Genomic DNA, 19,703 nt, shown 5'->3' with positions numbered 1-19,703 from the left:
CTTTGCCCTGTTCTTAAAGGGCCATTGCACACACCTGCAAGATGACTCCCAGCCAACAGCTGGGAGGAATCTTGTTTAAAAGGTACCTTCCCCAATAGGGAGGGGCCAAAGCAAAAGATATTTCATTAGGGTATTAGTGGTGCAACGAATGAGTTGTTAGGTCCCCTGGTCATTTTGTAGCCAGTCCTGAACCAGTATCCCTGGTTCTTGCATGGCCAGTAGTGATAGGCGAACCTTTGGATGTTTAGATCTGGTGCGTTCAGCCGAACAGTTAAAAAAGTTTGGTCTGAGTACCAGAACATTACCCGACTCAATCCCAGATCCTATTCACATGAATGCATGCCTGAAAATTCATTATTTGCCATGCTGTCATCTGCATGATAGCATGACAAACACTACCTCCAACTGGCGGTAAGATCATTACTGCCGGTCAGAGAGCACAGCTCCCATGCGGTCAGATTACAGCGGGAGCCTGCAGCTATGACTGGTGGTAAAAAATATACCTCCTGTCACAGTTGACTGCTGTTGGGAATACTACTTCCATCTGCCTGTGTCTGCTGCCGCTAATAACAGCGAGAACAGGTGCCGGCTGATGGAAGTAATCATCAGCCAGTACCTGCGCTATAAATAACATAATAATAAAAAAAGATGTGGGTTCTCCTGTATTCTTGATAACCATCATGGCAAAACTGAGAGCTGCAGGAAACAATGCTCAGCTGTCAGATTTATCATGGCTGTTTATCAAGAAAAGAGAGATCATCATGCTGTTTTTTAAAATTATTTAAATAATTTTAAAAAATGTGGGGTTCCCCCCATTTTTGACAACCAACCAAGCTAAAGCAGACAGTTGGGCTAGTATTCTCAGGCTGGTAAGGGGCCATGGACATTGGCCTCCCCAACCTAAAAATAGCAGCTCACAGCCACTCCAGAAAAGGCGCCTCTATTAGAGGCACCACATTTTAATAATAATAATAATAATAATCTTTATTTATATAGCGCCAACATATTCCGCAGCGCTTTACAGTTGAACAGTTTCAAACACAACAGTCATAAGTAACAACGTTAACAATACAATAATTAAAGCGAAATAAGACGACCCTGCTCGTGGAGCTTACAATCTACAATGAGGTGGGGGGGATACAAAGCACAGGTTTGTATTTACAATGATGTATTTACAATGACGGTCCAGCCATCTTCAGGGGGTGGGGGTTAGATGGAGATAGTGAATGGGCTACACACACACAAACATGACTTTGATTACTGAATGTGATAGGCCGCTCTGAACAAATGTGTTTAGAGCGAGCGCCTAAAACTATGCAAATTGTGGATGGTCCTAATATTTTGGGGTAGAGCATTCCAGAGGATTGGCGCAGCACGGGAGAAGTCTTGGAGTCGGGAGTGGGAGGTACGGATTAGGGCAGAGGTTAGTCGAAAGTCATTTGCAGAGCGCAGCGGTCGGTTAGGCCGATAGACAGAAATGAGGGAGGAGATGTAAGGGGGTGCCGCACTGTGGAGAGCTTTGTGGGTGAGAACAAGTACTTTGAATTGTACCCTGTAATGAATTGTCAGCCAGTGTAACGACTGGCGAAGAGCGGACGCGTCTGAGAAACGATTAGCCAGATGGACAACCCTGGCTGCTGCATTAAGGATAGACTGGAGAGGGGAGAGTCGAGTGAGAGGGAGGCCAATTAATAGAGCATTACAGTAGTCTAGGCGGGAGTGGATCAGGGCGACAGTGAGAGTTTTTGTTGTTTCCATGGTGAGAAAAGGGCGGATTCTAGAGATGTTCTTTAGGTGTAAGCGGCATGAGCGGGCAAGAGATTGTATATGGGAGGTGAAGGAGAGATCGGAGTCGAACATAACACCCAGACAGCGCACCTGCTGTCGGGGTGTTATTATGGTGCCACCCACAGAGAGGGAAATGTCAGATTTAGGGAGGTTAGTAGATGGTGGGAGCAGAAGAAGTTCAGTTTTGGAGAGGTTGAGTTTCAGATAGAGAGCAGACATGATGTTGGAGACTGCAGACAGACAGTCAGTGGCGTTCTGTAGTACAGCGGAGGTAAGGTCAGGGGATGATGTGTACAGTTGTGTGTCATCAGCATAAAGATGGTACTGAAAGCCAAATCTGCTGATGGTCTGTCCAATTGGGGCTGTATAGAGAGAGAAGAGAAGGGGGCCAAGGACTGAGCCCTGAGGTACCCCAACAGTGAGAGGAAGAGGAGATGAAGTGGAGCCAGAAAACAGAACACTGAAGGAGCGGTCGGAAAGATAGGAGGAGAACCAGGAAAGAGTAGTGTCCTTAATGCCTAGTGACTGGAGCCTAGAGAGTAGGAGAGGATGGTCAACAGTGTCGAAAGCTGCAGAAAGGTCGAGAAGAATGAGCAGAGAATGGTCACCATTACGTTTTGCTGTCAGAAGGTCATTGGTCACTTTGATGAGTGCAGTTTCTGTCGAATGTAGGGGGCGGAAACCGGACTGTGAAGGGTCTAGGAGGGAGTGAGTGGAGAGGTAACGGGTAAGGCGTGAGTATATCAGGCGCTCCAAGAGTTTAGAGATGAAGGGGAGATTGGAGACTGGTCTGTAGTTGTTTGTGCAGGATGGGTCAAGGGTGGGTTTCTTTAGTAATGGAGTAATGATAGAGTGTTTGAAGGAGGAGGGGAAAATGCCAGAGGAGAGGGAGAGATTAAAGATTGTAGTTAGGTGAGTTGTGACGACTGGGGAGAGAGACTGGAGGAGATGTGAGGGAATGGGGTCGGTTGTGCATGTAGTCGGACGAGAAGAGGAGAGGAGCCTGGAGACTTCTTCTTCTGTGATGGGAGCAAATGTGGAGAGTGAGCCAGGGGAAATGCAGGGAGGGATGGGAGTCACTGAACTTGGTGATTGGGAGCGGATTTCCTGACGGATATTGTCTATTTTCTCTATAAAGTGGGAGGCCAGGTCATCAGCGCAAATGTCTGTGATAGGGGCTTGTGCTTTTGGCCTGAGGAGGGAGTGAAAGGTGTCAAAAAGTTTCTTGGGGTTGTTGGATAGTGAGGAGATCAGGGTGGTGAAGTAGGTCTGTTTGGCGAGGTGAAGGGCAGAGTTATATGTCCTTAACATAAATTTGAAGTGTATGAAGTCTTCTGGTGTGTGTGTTTTCCTCCATAAGCGTTCAGCACACCTAGAGCATCGCTGGAGAAATCGGGTTTGCGATGTGAGCCAGGGCTGTTTCACTCTGTGTTTGGAGGTTCTGAGGGTGAGGGGAGCTACTTGGTCAAGGGTGCTTCTAAGAGTGTCATTGAAGTGATGTACAGCCAGATCAGGACAGGACAAAGAAGAGATTGGGGACAATGATGAGTGTAGGGAGTCTGAAAGTGTATGAGGGTTAATGGCTTGTAGATTTCTGACTGAATGGTAGGTAGGAGGGTGCTGGGGTGAGCGAGGATTTGTGAGTGTAAAGGAGAGAATGTTGTGGTCAGAGAGGGGAAGCGGTGAGTTATCTAGGTAGGAGATTGAGCAGAGCCGGGCGAAAACCAGGTCCAGGGTGTTACCGTCTTTGTGTGTTTCAGAGGTTGAGAGCTGAGAGAAGCCTAGAGAAGTGGTTAGTGATAGAAGCTGCGATGCAGATGTGGAAGTGGGGCTGTTAATGGGGATGTTGAAGTCTCCCAGGATAAGGGTTGGTAGTTCTGAGGACATGAAGTGCGGCAGCCAGGCAGAGAAATGGTCCAGGAAGTGGGTGGGTGAGCCTGGGGGCCGGTATATGACCGCTACTCTGAGGGAGAGGGGACGAAAGAGCCTGATGGTGTGGACTTCAAAAGAAGGGAATGAGAGTGATGGAACTGAGGGGATGACCTGGAAAGTGCATTGTGGGGACAGGAGTATGCCGACTCCACCACCAGGTCTATTTGTCGGTCTCGGGGAATGGGAGAATTGTAAGCCACCATGGGAAATGGCAGCAGGAGAGACAGTGTCAGAATCCTGAATCCAGGTTTCCGTGAGGGCCAACAAATTCAGAGAGTTTTTCAGAAAGTAATTGTGTAGGAAAGGAAGCTTGTTGCATACAGACCGTGGATTCCAAAGGGCACAATTGAAAGAAGGAGATGAAGGAGTGCAAGTGATATTAGTAAGATTATTAAGGTTTCGATGTGAGGTAGGGTAGGGGTTGAGGTTGGGGGATGGTGGACCGGGGTTGGGGGAGATGTCCCCTGAAATCAGTAGGAGCAGGAAGATAAAGAGCAAGTAGTTTTTGGAATTGTATGAAGATTTTATGTGCAGTGTGTTTGGGCAAGATGGGCTGAGGCTTTTTAAGAAGGTGAGAAGTGCATGGGAGCTGTACATGGGAGAAGCAAAGAGAGAGGAGCTGATGTATATGAGTCGTGATGGAGGGGGGATTGGTCGGTGAAAGTGGATTGAAAGAGAACATAGGAGGATAGGAATAAAGCACATGGTTAAAAGGGACAGCAGAGTGAGGGTTACCTGACTCCTGTCCTGACTAACTGCCATGTAATAACTGCTGTATCCCGACGCTTATCTTCGTGACGCTTTGCTTCTGTGATGCGTGCACCCCCACATGCGTGCACCCCTATGGATGGTTCTAAATTTATAGTCCAGACTGCAGGGTCTGAAGAGATGGATTGTGGGAACTGGTTGAGGATAATTTGGCAGCTGGAGTCAGCACACCAGGGTTTTTTTTTTTTTTTTTTTTTTTGGGATGATCAAAGACATTCAGCCTGGCAACATCTATTTTAACACCTCCACCAGATAAGATCTACACTGATCCCAGTCATGGAAATGCAACAGTGAGTTTTAAGTACAATGCACCAAATGATTTATAACAAAGAATTAGCAGACACATTAAACTATGTTTCTAGATGGTAAAGCAGCAGATGACACAGCAGACAGCAAGCAGAGGGAATTACATTTTGGCACTTTGCCAGGCTCTTAACACTTACCCTGTGGTGGTGGCAATTGGGGTTAATATTTGTGGGGTTGATGTCACTTTTGCATTGTCAGATGACATCTAGCCCACAGGTTAGTAATGCAGAAGCGTCTAAAAGACACCTCTCCATTACAAATCCTATGGTCATGTTATAAATAAACACAGCAAGAATAAAGTTTTTTATTTGAAATAAAAAGACACATTATTTTACTTAATGTAAAAATAACAAACACTGTTATACTTACCTAATACCCTAATGCTTCATTGAAGCCTTTGTCCAATGTAAAAAACATAATATACTAAAAACAAAATTACTCCCCTAACACCCATTACATTGATGTCCTGGTGTCCTGTAGTAATAAAAAAAAAACAAGCAAAAAACATATCCCTCACCTGTGTGACATATTATCTCATGCTGTAATTCATGTCTGCGGTAAAAAGTTTTCAATCTGAACGGTGCCAAGATGCGACCGCCCAGGCTGAGAACCATGGGAGAATGAGCTGCTGCAAGCACAGCCTCAGTGATTTACGTAATCAAGGTTACTGCAAGTCACTGAGATTGCTTTCCTAGTCAAGCCAATGAACTGCATTGACCTCAGTGAGATCATTGCTTGTACCCTGAGGAAAAGTCTTACAGTGCAGCGCTGTGCTCAGTGAGTTCCCTGCAGTTCACAGTAAGAAATTTCTCATGATGAACTGTGCCGCCAGTGCATGAAACCGCGGGAAGCACCAAATGTGTCCTGGAAAAGTCCATGTTCAGGGTCTGTGCATGAACAGTAGATGTTCGGTACGGATCCCAATCTTACTTTACTGTTTAGGTTCGTCCATCTCTAGCGGTCGTTCCTGAGCCCTTAGTCCCTGGTCCTTGTGTGGTCAATGCCTGAAACTCAAAACCCTGGTCCTTGTGCGGTCAGTCCCTGAACCTCGTCACCTGTTCCATGTGCGGCCAGTACCTGAATCAATATCCCAGACTTGTGTGTCTGAACGTTTGCCTATCTGAGTATTCTGTATATTCAGACTGTCCTATCAGTGTCAAAATCAGCGCTGCCTGAGATTCCATGTCAGTTACTGTTCTATTCGAGGATCCAGAACCTATTAGTCTGAATGGAGCCTGAGTTTTATCCATGTCTGTATGCCTGCCCCTGGGGTCAGCAGCTGCAGTACCCAGAACTGCCAAGAAGTGGTACCTGTCGGCTACCTGCAGCTCAAGCCTGACACCCGTTAGGGGTTCCAGAGGTCACCAGGTAGCTGCTTAGCTATGCTCCTCCTAGGTAAGCCCGACACCATGGCACAATAAATAAGTCTACGAACCCCTTGCGCCCCCTGCGAGTGTAAGAATTATGTTCCTGATCTGATCATCTGGCATCCGATGAGCATTTAGGAATGGATGCGAGATCATGGAATGTGATATGCTAATGATACTCGCTCTGTTGCAAGCATGAACCAAGTGTCCGTGCACTCTGCCCTGATAATCTTGCATCAGAGAATCGCAGTACAGGTGCGGAGAAGACGGAGAAAGTAAATTTTCCATCTCCTCAATTACCTGTCTCAGCTTATATCAAAGTGCACTGGGATGATATCCAAGTGCAGTCAGATGTTTATCTCGGACCTGTAGACTTGTATGGGTGCGTGTGAGCAAAGTTTTGCTGCCAATCGCAGCATGCTGCAAAAGGTCTCTCATGCCGAATCAGCCTGAGAAACTAATCACAAATGTGAGCTGCCCCATAGAAAAACACTAGTCCGAATGCTATGCAATGTTTTATCACAGCACTCGGCCGTGTTATATGCTCGTGAGATCTTGGCCTTGTGGTGTTCTTACCTTTCAGAAAACTTTATTTTTGTTAGGCTGCAGTACTATAAAAACTTAAACCAAGGATTACTTACCCTCCCACCTCCGCCTTGTTCTCTGTCTATGAGTTCAGTGGTTTTGCCCATATAGACAGCGTAAGCTGTTAGCCCCACTGATTGGCTGCAGCACTATGAACGTGATGTCAGCACTGCAGACAAACAACAGAAATGGAGGCATCTGTGGAGAGCCAATGTTCTATCTGGGGTGGGTAAGTAATACTTGGTTTATTTCTTTAGAACTGCCATTGCCTATGATAGAAATTTGTCTGAAAGGAAAAAACCCAATAATGATAAATACAAACTGTAGAAAAGTTGCAACTTTACAAACTGATAACTTGTGTTCACTGTTTTCCATTTCCATTATCTTATCATATCAATGAACTGAACTTATTATACATTAGATGGTGTCCCGATTCTTACACATCAGGTATTCTAGAATATGACCAGCGGTTTTTCATGCGATTTTTGCGTGCGGAATTCAAGCGCATTCCAAGCGATTTGAAGCATCACTTGGAATGTGATGGATAGGTTGGTCACACTTGTCAAGCATAGTGTTTGACAATTGTGATCAACTTTTTACTGTTGGTGCTGCCTATGCAGCATCAACAGTAAAAGATAGAATGTAAAAAATAATTAAAAAAATTTAAAAAAGGTTATTCTCACCTTTCGACGGCCCCCGATCTCCTCTCCACGCTCCCGGCATCTTCAGGTCCCAGTAATGCTTCGCGCGAAAGACCGGAGATGATGTCACTCTTGCGAGAGCGCAACGTCATCAGTGGTCTTTCGCGCAAAGCATTACTGGGACCTGGAAGATGCCGGGCTCGTGGTGAGAGGAGGGAAAGAGTCCGGGGGCCATCAGAAGGTGAGTATATCACTATTTATCATTTTAATTCTATTTTTTACAGGTTTATGGTACCCAGGGCCTAAAGGAGAGTCTCCTCTCCTCCGGACCCTGGGTACCGTCTAGCGTCGGTCATCTGCCAGCTGTGTCGCCGCTGACCCCTCCGTGCGCCGCAGATCTCCCATTGGTAGCGGTGGCGTGCGTCTTTCAAATTCCGCGCCAATTCACAGCCGGACGGCGCCTGTCGCCGATTGGTCACACCCAGCTGGCCCTGACCAATCAGCAACGTGGGATTTCCATTACAGACAGACTGAATTAGACAATTATATAGTAGATCAGCAATTGTTTTTAGCCAATTATATTTCTAAGACTGCAGAGGGAGTATGCTTCATTTTCAATGACTAATACTGATTTTGGTCCATGAATGTTTCTAGATTTTTATGATTCTCAAATGAAAGGACATTAATATCCCAAGTTTACGCATACTTCTTCTATACAGACCTTCCTTTTGACAGTACATACTATATAAACTACACCAATTTAAAAGTGTATTTTAGGCTAGTTACCAGTATTGAAATCAGTTTTAATTTTTTTTTTTTTTTTTTTTATAATTATACATTTCCTTCAAACATCAGGTGTGGATTGAACAAAGATCATCACTTATAGACATTTTCATTTTACAAAAACTAGAAGGCAGATGTCTTTTGGCCTATAGCCACCGAACGCACAAAGGCGTAACTTGATACAGATGAGTCTGCAGACCATACTATATTTTCTCATTTAATGATTACAAATTAGGGAAAGTATCTCCTTACACTTCAGAAAATGTGTAAGCCTCAGGATTTTCAATAAAAACAACCTAACGCTAGTGTGAATATCTGTGCAATTAGCACCATATAATTGTATGGCAGGAATATCTTATTAGACAGCCACATTGTTAATATGGCATGTTTTCGCAAACCAATGCATGTTAGTCTTTAAATTTAAATTAAAGGAATTGAAACCAGGCTATTGTTTATATATATATTTATCAGTGGGCCACTCAGCCTATAGACCACCTGCCTTCAAACATCAGAAACTTCTCTGATATTGCTAGTCCTGCTTTCAGTGCAATTTCTGATTTTTCAGCTGTTAAAAGGGTAGAAGGGTAGAAGGGTAGAAGGACCTCTGGTAGCATCATGGTCACATATCCAAAGGTTCTTCATTCTGCTGGTATCTGGAGGAATAAAACAGGAGGAGAGAGACTGATGGGCCCTCTATCTTGTCACTTTGTATATACTGTAGTATAGCATGTGTACGGAGCAAAGATGTAATGCATATAAAATGGCAAAAATTTAGTGTATATATGAAAAACTGTGTACATAGCAGAGATTGTGTGTGTAAAAGTGAACTGTCCAAGGAAGGCTGGCAGCTCCCAATAGCGCTTCCGCACACAGGCAGCTGAGTTGTATGCAGGGCATCAAAGTCATTGACAAAATCAGGGACATGGTAAGAAGGATGCCAAGCACAGTAAGAGGAATCAAGCAAGGCGAGCAAGAGCAGAGTAACAGAAGTATAAACCAGGGAAAGTATAACTTATAACTGGCAGCTAGAAGTGGCTGCTGAGGGTTTAAATTAGGAGTGGCTCATAACAGGAAGCTGATGACAACACAAAATCAGCGCTTTACAGCAAGACGTAGACATCCTGTCTGGGCAGGACCACAAATTCCAGGCAAAAATAAGGTAAAATAAGACTATGCCTGCACCTCTCAACAATGTCAGCAGTACAAGCGATGGAAAAAAAGCAACACTTTCTACATATCTAAATTTATTCAATATTGAGTATGAATGCTAAGCATAGACACATATCTAATCAGATAGATGGATGGGGAACAGGAAGTGGACCACAAGGTGGGAGTAATCAATGAGCTATTTATTTCCTCAGATATTTGCAAAACTTATAACAACAGTTAAAATGCAACATGTAAATTATATAATACATAGTATAAAATGAGTATTTAAAGTTCACTTTTAACATTAGGGTAGCTTCTTGAGAATTATACTTCTGTCTCTCTAACAGGGTTACAAACATGTTACGCTGGAAGCTACTGTTCACACTACTGATCTTCCTGAAAGGTCGCAAGCCCTTCTAACAAAGTCTGCCAAAGCACATTGGACCTCATTCACTTGATTTGACCCCCACCCTGTCCACTGCCCCTGCTCAAGCCAACCTCTGTACCATACATCGATGCAGGAACCTGCGGCATGTCTCATGTTCATCACGGCAAGCGTCCTCTTCTAGGCTGAGCTTCCTCACGGATCTTCAGTGCTTGACCAATGTCAGGTGTCTACTAGATATGAGAAAAAGAGGGCTGGGCTCTGACTCTTGACTGGTGTAGTCTAGATTCAGGGTCTTGTCTGGCACAGGTCTGGGATTTGGATCTTGACTGCCATAGTCGGAACTCTAGGTCTCACTTGGTGCCAGTGGTGCCCTATAGGTAACTGGACAGCTGCCGCTTTTCATCCTGGTCTGTCACTCTGGCTGAAGCATCTCTTCCTGAGGGCATCTGTACTGATCTCTCCTTTGGTGCCAAAACAAGCTATGGTTTGGTGTGCAGACCCGTTGAATTCAGGAACTCCATCATCAATGGCACCTGACTAGGTTTTACATTCAAACTCGTCCCCCCTGCAACTCTTCCTATTTTTGTTAGTTCCACATGGTCAAGTCGAACAACCAGTGGCAGTGTTCTGGTCACCTCATCTTACCCATACAAACTTACATGTTTTGGCATGCTATAAATCAAATTATTAATGGTTACATGAGGAATGTTTCCATATTTGTTTTCACAGCTTAAATTAAAAAAAAACTGCCTGTTTGGTTTCGCCATAGTCAAACAGATCTAGAGAATTGTGCTGCCAGTTCATTTATACAGCACAATGAATGCTGGAAATACAGTACCCTAAAAATAGTGAAATTGCATTTTTTTTTGCAATTTTGCCATTTGGATTTTCTTTCCTGTTTTACAGTTCATCGCTTGTTAAAATGCATGGAGTTATTCAAATGTTCTCAAACGAAAAGAAGGAAATCCAGTGAAGCAGCGGGTAACCATGAGTTCGTAAGGCTTCCTTAAGCTGAAACACGTAGGTTTATATGCCACTGGAGGGACCGCTATTTATTTTTAAAATACCCTAATAAGTTGTGACCTGCTGCTTCTCTGGATTACCTTCTTTTTGTTTGATGACTCAGCCTGATCCCGAGTGATTCCATGCCAGACTAGTTCCTGCTTCTACTTTGTTGGTGAGCTGACTCTCCTTCTTCCCTCCCCGCCTCTCTGCATTCAAATGTTCTAGTCCTCACACAAAAATACAAGCTGACATATGGCTATGTCAATGGAAAAATATAAAAGTTATGGTTCTTGGAAGAATTAGTGGAAAAAAATGCAAAAATAGAAATTTGCCATTCAGGCCTGGTGGGGTTTAATGGCCATTATGCAAGTTGCTGATGCATTTTTATTTACATGCACTTGGTAAAAAAAAACATAATCAATTTTTTAACTACATTTATAAGTAAAACTTTTTTTTCTTTTGCAGCATAAATTTTCAGAAGATTGCAAATTTATGGAAAGGTATCAGGAAAACAGCTATAACACTTATGCCTCAGCTACCTACAGAACTGAAAAGACAGGCAGAAGATGGTATGTGGCATTGAATAAAAGAGGCAAAGCCAAAAAAGGTTCCAGCCCTCGAGTGAAACCACAACACATATCAACGCACTTCCTTCCTAGGATCAAACACGTAGAGCCACCCGATTTCTCATTCACGGTTACGATACCTGAAAAGAAAAAGACTCCACGTGCACCTGTCAAACCGAAGCCTGTGGTGCCCCCTCCAAAGAAGAAAACAAGTCCTGTCAGATATAGGCTGAAGTTCAGATTTGGATAAATTGTGATGCTCTCATAATAGAGAGGAGATATCGTACTAGACAACACAGCACAAGATGAGGGTTGTGTTCTGCACTACATTCCTCTAACCAGTGAGAAGGTCCAATTTCAACTGCTGATATCAAAGGTGGCTATGATGTAATAATGAAAATGTGCATTCAGAGTGGCGATAGCGCACTGTGGTTTTGTAAGGCTTAAGCCTATATATATTAATTTAAGAAAGTATTTATCATAACAATGCAAAAGGACTACTTTGACTATGACAGTCCTTATAAAAGGCTACAAATAGAGTTAAATTCCTAGCACATATTTGCTTTATATGCAGTGCACTTGACAACTAAAAAAAATAAAAATATTAGTTAAATATACATTTACAACTGCAAATTCTTTTTTTTTTACCTATTTACGCCTGTGTATGTGTTCATTTGTAAGAAAGGTCAAAGTGCAATCGTATAGGACACAACTCAAAAGGGTACCTCAATGTATAGTTTGCCACAAGACTGCTGGTAAATCTGAGAATTTTCAAAAAACGTCACTCATGAATAAAGTTTTCTTAAAAGTTTGGACTTAGTCTCCAGCAACAAATTAAATTGACCTTATCCGATAAAGTCCCATGGAGTCTAACATTTCCTCAGTTTACTATTCAGAGTTTATCATTACAAATATTACAGAAACATCCCAGCATACCTCACATTTTATGGTATATTTGAGCAATATCTGACCTCTAAAGGATCTGTATCGTAACACATGAAAATTGAGCCTGGTGAAGATATGGTGATATGGATAACATAATCTTCTCTATTAAGTATCTGTTGAAGTCTGTGCTGAATATGGAAACATCACAGTGGAGCAGCACTGGTATGCAGTTCCAGGTCAAGAGGCAAGCAGGAGTTTGCACCTGACTATGGCACCATCACACTTCAAACATAACGGGTGCAAGCTTCCAGCATCTCTCTCCATCTCCTCTGCATTCAACCTTGTTGTCTATTATTGGATGCTGAAAATGAATTAGTCCACCATGCACTTGAGGAAAGATCTTATCAATTAACAAACTGTACAAAATGTAAAGTAGATCCACAAAATAGAAATCTAAATCAAATCAATATTTGGCGTGATCACCCTTTGGCTTCAAAAGAGCATCAATTCTTCTAGGTACGCTTTCACACAGTTTTTAGAGGAAGTCGGCAAGGAGGTTGTTCCAAAGATCTTGGAGAACTAACCGCAGATCTTCTGTGGATGTAGATAGTTGCAAATTCTTCTTATTCTTCTTCAAGAAAAACACATCCAGCCCATAAACGGCAGCGCTTCCCAGGACTCACATCCAAAGATGATATTCCATATTTTTTTATTTCATAGGTTAAAAAAGAGATACAACGCGTTTCGGATACAGTGTATATCCTTCATCAGGTATCATAAAAACACAGTACTGTGTTTTTATGATACCTGATGAAGGATATACACTGTATCCGAAACGCGTTGTATCTCTTTTTTAACCTATGAAATAAAAAAAATATGGAATATCATCTTTGGATGTGAGTCCTGGGAAGCGCTGCCGTTTATGGGCTGGATGTGTTTTTCTTGATTTACTCATCCTGTGTGAGCCTGAACCTGGCTCTTTCACTTGGATCCACCCGAGGCAAGCTGCAAGCCCTGTCTTCTAAGAAGTATCCCAAAAGGAAGGATTTTTGAGGATACATAATCCAAAGCTATATTAGTCTTCTATCAGGTGAGTGCATAAAATTGTGCACCCTTTAAAGACTACAATATTGTGTTTACGCACTTAGGGCGCCGCGAATTGTCTGTTCTCTCCCAAACAGGGTTTTTTTTGCATATTGTTACCGAAAGGAGCTCCTCCTAATCGGTTGAAGACAGACACCCCAGATAGCAAAGGGGAGCGAGCAGCATGGAGTGAGAATGGAGTATTATAATTGCAGAATTGAGAGGAGAAAGGAGCTGTTATCATCCATTAAGAACATGACTAATATAAGGTTGGATAATTCCTGCACTGAACCTGTGATTGATATTGGGACTAAAAGGACCATCACTGGTCTTTTTTTGGACTTTGAAAAACATATGAAGATGGAAATAAGACATCAGATCGATGCAGAATTTCTAGGTATTTGTATTGATCAAAAAATAGTTCCAAATGGTTTGAAGATACATTTTAATAGTACTTTTCTAGATGACAGTAATTTTACCAATAAGTGGAATAATATTTTAAATGATTGTTCTTATAGTCTTATGAGTTTGTTAGTGGAAAAGCGTTCTGAGCTAGCCAGTAAAGCCGCAATGATCTGTGAGAAAAAATTACTTGAAAGGTTCAAAAGTTTACATTTTTTTAATTTGGTGAATGATGACATTACTAGGAAACTCAAAGTATTTGAAAATGAACTAGTAGATGTGAAAATAAAAAAATTTCGCAGGGACACTTTTAAAACTAAACCAATGTCAAAGGAACCAATCAGGAATAAAAACCTGATAGGTATCAATGAACCTACAAAGAAAAACCTTGGCAATTTAAGAACAAAAGCCCTGGTCCAACAAGAATTGGGTGTAAAACAAACAAGGATTATAACTAGAGTTGAGCGATACCGTCCGATACTTCAAAGTATCGGATCGGAATGGATCGGCCGATCTTAAAAAAAAGTATCGGTATCGCCGATTCCGATACCGGAAGTCCCATTCAAGTCTATGGGACTTCCGGTATCGGAATAAGAAAAATCCTGTTTTTCCCTTGTACAGCCTCTCTGGGGTCTGTACGGGCCTTTCGGGGGGCTGTGCCGGCCTGCCAGGGTGTCTGTGCAGGCTCCGGTGGTCTGTGCAGGCCTGCCGGGGGGCTGTGCAGGCTCCGGTGGGCTGTGCCGGCCTGCCGGGGGGCTGTGCCGGCTCCGGTGGTCTGTGCCGGCCTGCCGGGGGGCTGTGCAGGCTCCGGTGGGCTGTGCCGGCCTGCCGGGGGGCTGTGCCGGCCTGCCGGGGGGCTGTGCAGGCTTCGGGGGTCTGTGCAGGCATCGTCCGATGGGACTACAAGTCCCATCGGGCGATGCCTGCTACCATGACAGTGATTGACACATTAGCCAATGATGGGACAGTAGTAGTCCCATCATCCGGCTAATGTGTTGAATGTAAAAAAAATAAAAAAAAAAAAATTACATGCTACATACATACAACATGCATACTACATACATGCTACATTCATACTACATACTACATATATGCTACATTTATACTACATATATACTACATGCAACATACATACTACATATATACTACATGCAACATACATACTACATATATACTACATGCATGCAACATGCATACTACATATATACTATATGTTACATACATACTACATATATGCTACATACATACTACATATATACTACATGCATGCTACATACATACTGCATGCTACATACATACTACATGCTACATACATACTACATATATGCTACATACATACTACATATATACTACATGCATGCTACATACATACTGCATGCTACATACATACAGTACTACATGCTACATACATACTACATATATGCTACATACATACTACATATATACTACATGCATGCTACATACATACTGCATGCTACATACATACTACATGCTACATACATACCACATATATACTACATACTACATGCATGCTACATGCTACATACATACCACATACATACTACATACATACTACATGCTACATACATACTACATATATACTACATGCATGCTACATACATACTACATGCTACATACATACCACATATATACTACATACATACTACATGCTACATACATACTACATATATACTACATGCATGCTACATACATACTGCATGCTACATGCATGCTACATACATACCACATATATACTACATACATACTACATACAATACATTCATACAATACATACATAGACATACAGTACATATAACATAGAGTAACATACTTACCAATACTTGTCACATTGTTCCCCGAAGCCATTGTCTTTTACGGAATAAATATTAACATAACAAACCACAAAAATACTCACCCACGATCCGAAGCAGTCCACGAGTGTGTCCCACGACGATCTTGGGTAGAGAACTGCAGCATCAGCTGTTGCTGCCATTCTCTACGGGCTGCAGGAATCCAATGACGGAAGGTAGGTATCCTTCCGCACTGTATTCCTCCGCCACTTAAAAAAAAAAAGTCCCTAGTCTCACTTTATGCCATTGCTGTGTGGGAAATTCCCACGCAGCAATGGCATAAAGTGAGACTAGGGACTTTTTTTTTTTTAAGTGGCGGAGGAATACAGTGCGGAAGGATACCTACCTTCCGTCATTGGATTCCTGCAGCCCGTAGAGAACGGCAGCAACAGCTGATGCTGCAGTTCTCTACCCAAGATCGTCGTGGGACACACTCGTGGACTGCTTCGGATCGTGGGTGAGTATTTTTGTGGTTTGTTATGTTAATATTTATTCCGTAAAAGACAATGGCTTCGGGGAACAATGTGACAAGTATTGGTAAGTATGTTACTCTATGTTATATGTACTGTATGTCTATGTATGTATTGTATGAATGTATTGTATGTAGTATGTATGTAGTATATATGTGGTATGTATGTAGCATGTAGTATGTATGTAGTATGTATGTAGCATGCATGTAGCATGCAGTATGTATGTAGCATGCATGTAGTATGTATGTAGTATGTATGTAGCATGTAGTATGTATGTAGTATGTATGTAGCATGTAGTATGTATGTAGCATGCATGTAGTATATATGTGTTATGTATGTAGCATGCATGTAGTATGTATGTAGTATGTATGTGGTATGTATGTAGTATGTATGTAGTATGTATTTAGTATGTATGTAGTATGTATGTAGCATGCAGTATGTATGTAGCATGTATGTAGCATGCATGTAGTATATATGTAGTATGTATGTAGCATGCAGTATGTATGTAGCATGTATGTAGCATGTATGTAGTATGTATGTAGTATATATGTAGTATGTATGTAGCATGTAGTATGTATGTAGCATGCATGTAGTATATATGTAGTATGTATGTAGCATGTAGTATGTATGTAGCATGCATGTAGCATGCATGTAGCATGTATGTAGTATGTATGTAGCATGCATGTAGTATGTATGTAGTATGTATGTAGTATATATGTGTTATGTAGTATGTATGTATGTAGTATGTATGTAGTATGTATGTATGTAGTATGTATGTAGTATGTATGTAGCATGTAGTATGCATGTAGCATGCATGTAGTATGTATGTAGTATGTATGTAGTATTTTTTTTTTTTTAACATTTAACACATTAGCCGGATGATGGGACTACTACTGTCCCATCATTGGCTAATGTGTCAATCACTGTCATGGTAGCAGGCATCGCCAGATGGGACTTGTAGTCCCATCGGACGATGCTTGCACAGACCCCCGGACATCAGCACAGCCCCCCGGCAGGCCGGTACAGACCCCCACAGGGTGCACAGACCACCGGCAGGCCGGCACAGCCCCCCGGCAGGCCGGTACAGACCCCCACAGGGTGCACAGACCACCGGCAGGCCGGCACAGCCCCCCGGCAGGCCGGTACAGACCCCGGGCAGTCCACACAGCCCCCCGGCAGGCCGGCACAGCCCCCCGGCAGGCCGGCAGAGACCCCCGGAAGGCCCGAAATGACGGCGCATCATGATGCGCACACACCGCGCATCATGATGACGTCAGGCTGTCAATCAACTTTGAACTTCCTATTCCGATGCCGACTTCCGATATTGAAAAAATATCGGAAGTCGGTATCGGAATTCCGATACAGCAAGTATCGGCCGATACCCGATACTTGCGGTATCGGAATGCTCAACACTAATTATAACTAATTCAAATATAAAAAATATACATGATGTTGACACCACTATCTCTCAAATTAAGTTACCTCTTAATACGTCTACCCCTGAAAATCCTCATACTATACTCAATAGAAATGTACAAAAGAAAAAACCTCCAACCATTGAAAAAACAATTCCACTAGAGCCCAGGATCATTGTAATGAAAAATGCTCCAATATTACCTCCCCCCAATCCAGGACTTCCCCCAATGGAAATTCCAACTGCTCCCCACAGGTTGGAAATTTCCAATGTTGAATTTGATATATACAGTGGGGAAAAAAAGTATTTAGTCAGTCAGCAATAGTGCAAGTTCCACCACTTAAAAAGATGAGAGGCGTCTGTAATTTACATCATAGGTAGACCTCAACTATGGGAGACAAACTGAGAAAAAAAAATCCAGAAAATCACATTGTCTGTTTTTTTTTCATTTTATTTGCATATTATGGTGGAAAATAAGTATTTGGTCAGAAACAAGCAATCAAGATTTCTGGCTCTCACAGACCTGTAACTTCTTCTTTAAGAGTCTCCTCTTTCCTCCACTCATTACCTGTAATAATGGCACCTGTTTAAACTTGTTATCAGTATAAAAAGACACCTGTGCACACCCTCAAACAGTCTGACTCCAAACTCCACTATGGTGAAGACCAAAGAGCTGTCAAAGGACACCAGAAACAAAATTGTAGCCCTGCACCAGGCTGGGAAGACTGAATCTACAATAGCCAACCAGCTTGGAGTGAAGAAATCAACTGTGGGAGCAATAATTAGAAAATGGAAGACATACAAGACGACTGATAATCTCCCTCGATCTGGTGCTCCACGCAAAATCCCACCCCGTGGGGTCAGAATGATCACAAGAACGGTGAGCAAAAATCCCAGAACCACGCGGGGGGACCTAGTGAATGAACTGCAGAGAGCTGGGACCAATGTAACAAGGCCTACCATAAGTAACACACTACGCCACCATGGACTCAGATCCTGCAGTGCCAGACGTGTCCCACTGCTTAAGCCTGTACATGTCCGGGCCCGTCTGAAGTTTGCTAGAGAGCATTTGGATGATCCAGAGGAGTTTTGGGAGAATGTCCTATGGTCTGCTGAAACCAAACTGGAACTGTTTGGTAGAAACACAACTTGTCGTGTTTGGAGGAAAAAGAATACTGAGTTGCATCCATCAAACACCATACCTACTGTAAAGCATGGTGGTGGAAACATCATGCTTTGGGGCTGTTTCTCTGCAAAGGGGCCAGGACGACTGATCCGGGTACATGAAAGAATGAATGGGGCCATGTATCGTGAGATTTTGAGTGCAAACCTCCTTCCATCAGCAAGGGCATTGAAGATGAAACGTGGCTGGGTCTTTCAACATGACAATGATCCAAAGCACACCGCCAGGGCAACGAAGGAGTGGCTTCGTAAGAAGCATTTCAAGGTCCTGGAGTGGCCTAGCCAGTCTCCAGATCTCAACTCTATAGAAAACCTTTGGAGGGAGTTGAAAGTCCGTGTTGCCAAGCGAAAAGCCAAAAACATCACTGCTCTAGAGGAGATCTGCATGGAGGAATGGGCCAACATACCAACAACAGTGTGTGGCAACCTTGTGAAGACTTACAGAAAACGTTTGACCTCTGTCATTGCCAACAAAGGATATATCACAAAGTATTGAGATTAAATTTTGTTTCTGACCAAATACTTATTTTCCACCATAATATGCAAATAAAATGAAAAAAAACAGACAATGTGATTTTCTGGATTTTTTTTTCTCAGTTTGTCTCCCATAGTTGAGGTCTACCTATGATGTAAATTACAGACGCCTCTCATCTTTTTAAGTGGTGGAACTTGCACTATTGCTGACTGACTAAATACTTTTTTTCCCCACTGTATATGCTGTTCGCATTACAGTCACATCTATACAGAGTCAGCGTGTGTGTGACACTCCATAAATACATATACGGACATTTCCTTTTCTCCATGCACCGTATTGAGCTGTCCGATTCTCAAACAGTATTGTATATCTGCTGTTCGCATTACAGTCACATCTATACTGAGTCAGTGTGTGTGTGTGACACTCCGTAAATACATATACAGATATTGTTAGTTGCACAAAAAATGTATACAGCTGTACACTTCTGATACAGTACCATGTATCTGCTTGTTGGATTACGGTCAAATACATACTGGGAGAGCGTCTGTGACTAACTAAATATATACGTAGATTTAATTCTTTTAATACACCTTACACAGCTGGATGCTCCTCATACAGTACCATCTCTGCTGGTCTTTTTGGTACATTTTCCCAAACATGAGGT

At 42.6% G+C, this 19,703-nt stretch overlaps 1 protein-coding gene across 1 annotated transcript in view; it reads left to right on the top strand.

Moving 5' to 3' along the window:
• The window catches only part of FGF5 (fibroblast growth factor 5), a 224,469-nt gene extending 212,417 nt beyond the window's left edge, over positions 1-12,052 (top strand). The window contains exon 3 of the mRNA XM_073588248.1: positions 11,178-12,052. Coding sequence (XP_073444349.1) covers positions 11,178-11,528 — 351 coding nt within the window. The 3' untranslated portion in view covers positions 11,529-12,052. The remainder of the gene's footprint in view (positions 1-11,177) is intronic.
• The last annotated feature ends 7,651 nt before the right edge of the window (positions 12,053-19,703 follow it).

The sequence above is a fragment of the Dendrobates tinctorius genome, unplaced genomic scaffold, assembly GCF_039654945.1.
Source record: "Dendrobates tinctorius isolate UK_male_01 unplaced genomic scaffold, ASM3965494v1 ptg000011l, whole genome shotgun sequence".
Classification (NCBI taxonomy): Eukaryota; Metazoa; Chordata; class Amphibia; order Anura; family Dendrobatidae; genus Dendrobates; species Dendrobates tinctorius.
Note: the sequence above shows the minus strand (reverse complement) of the source record. Positions and strands in the feature narration are given on the sequence as shown.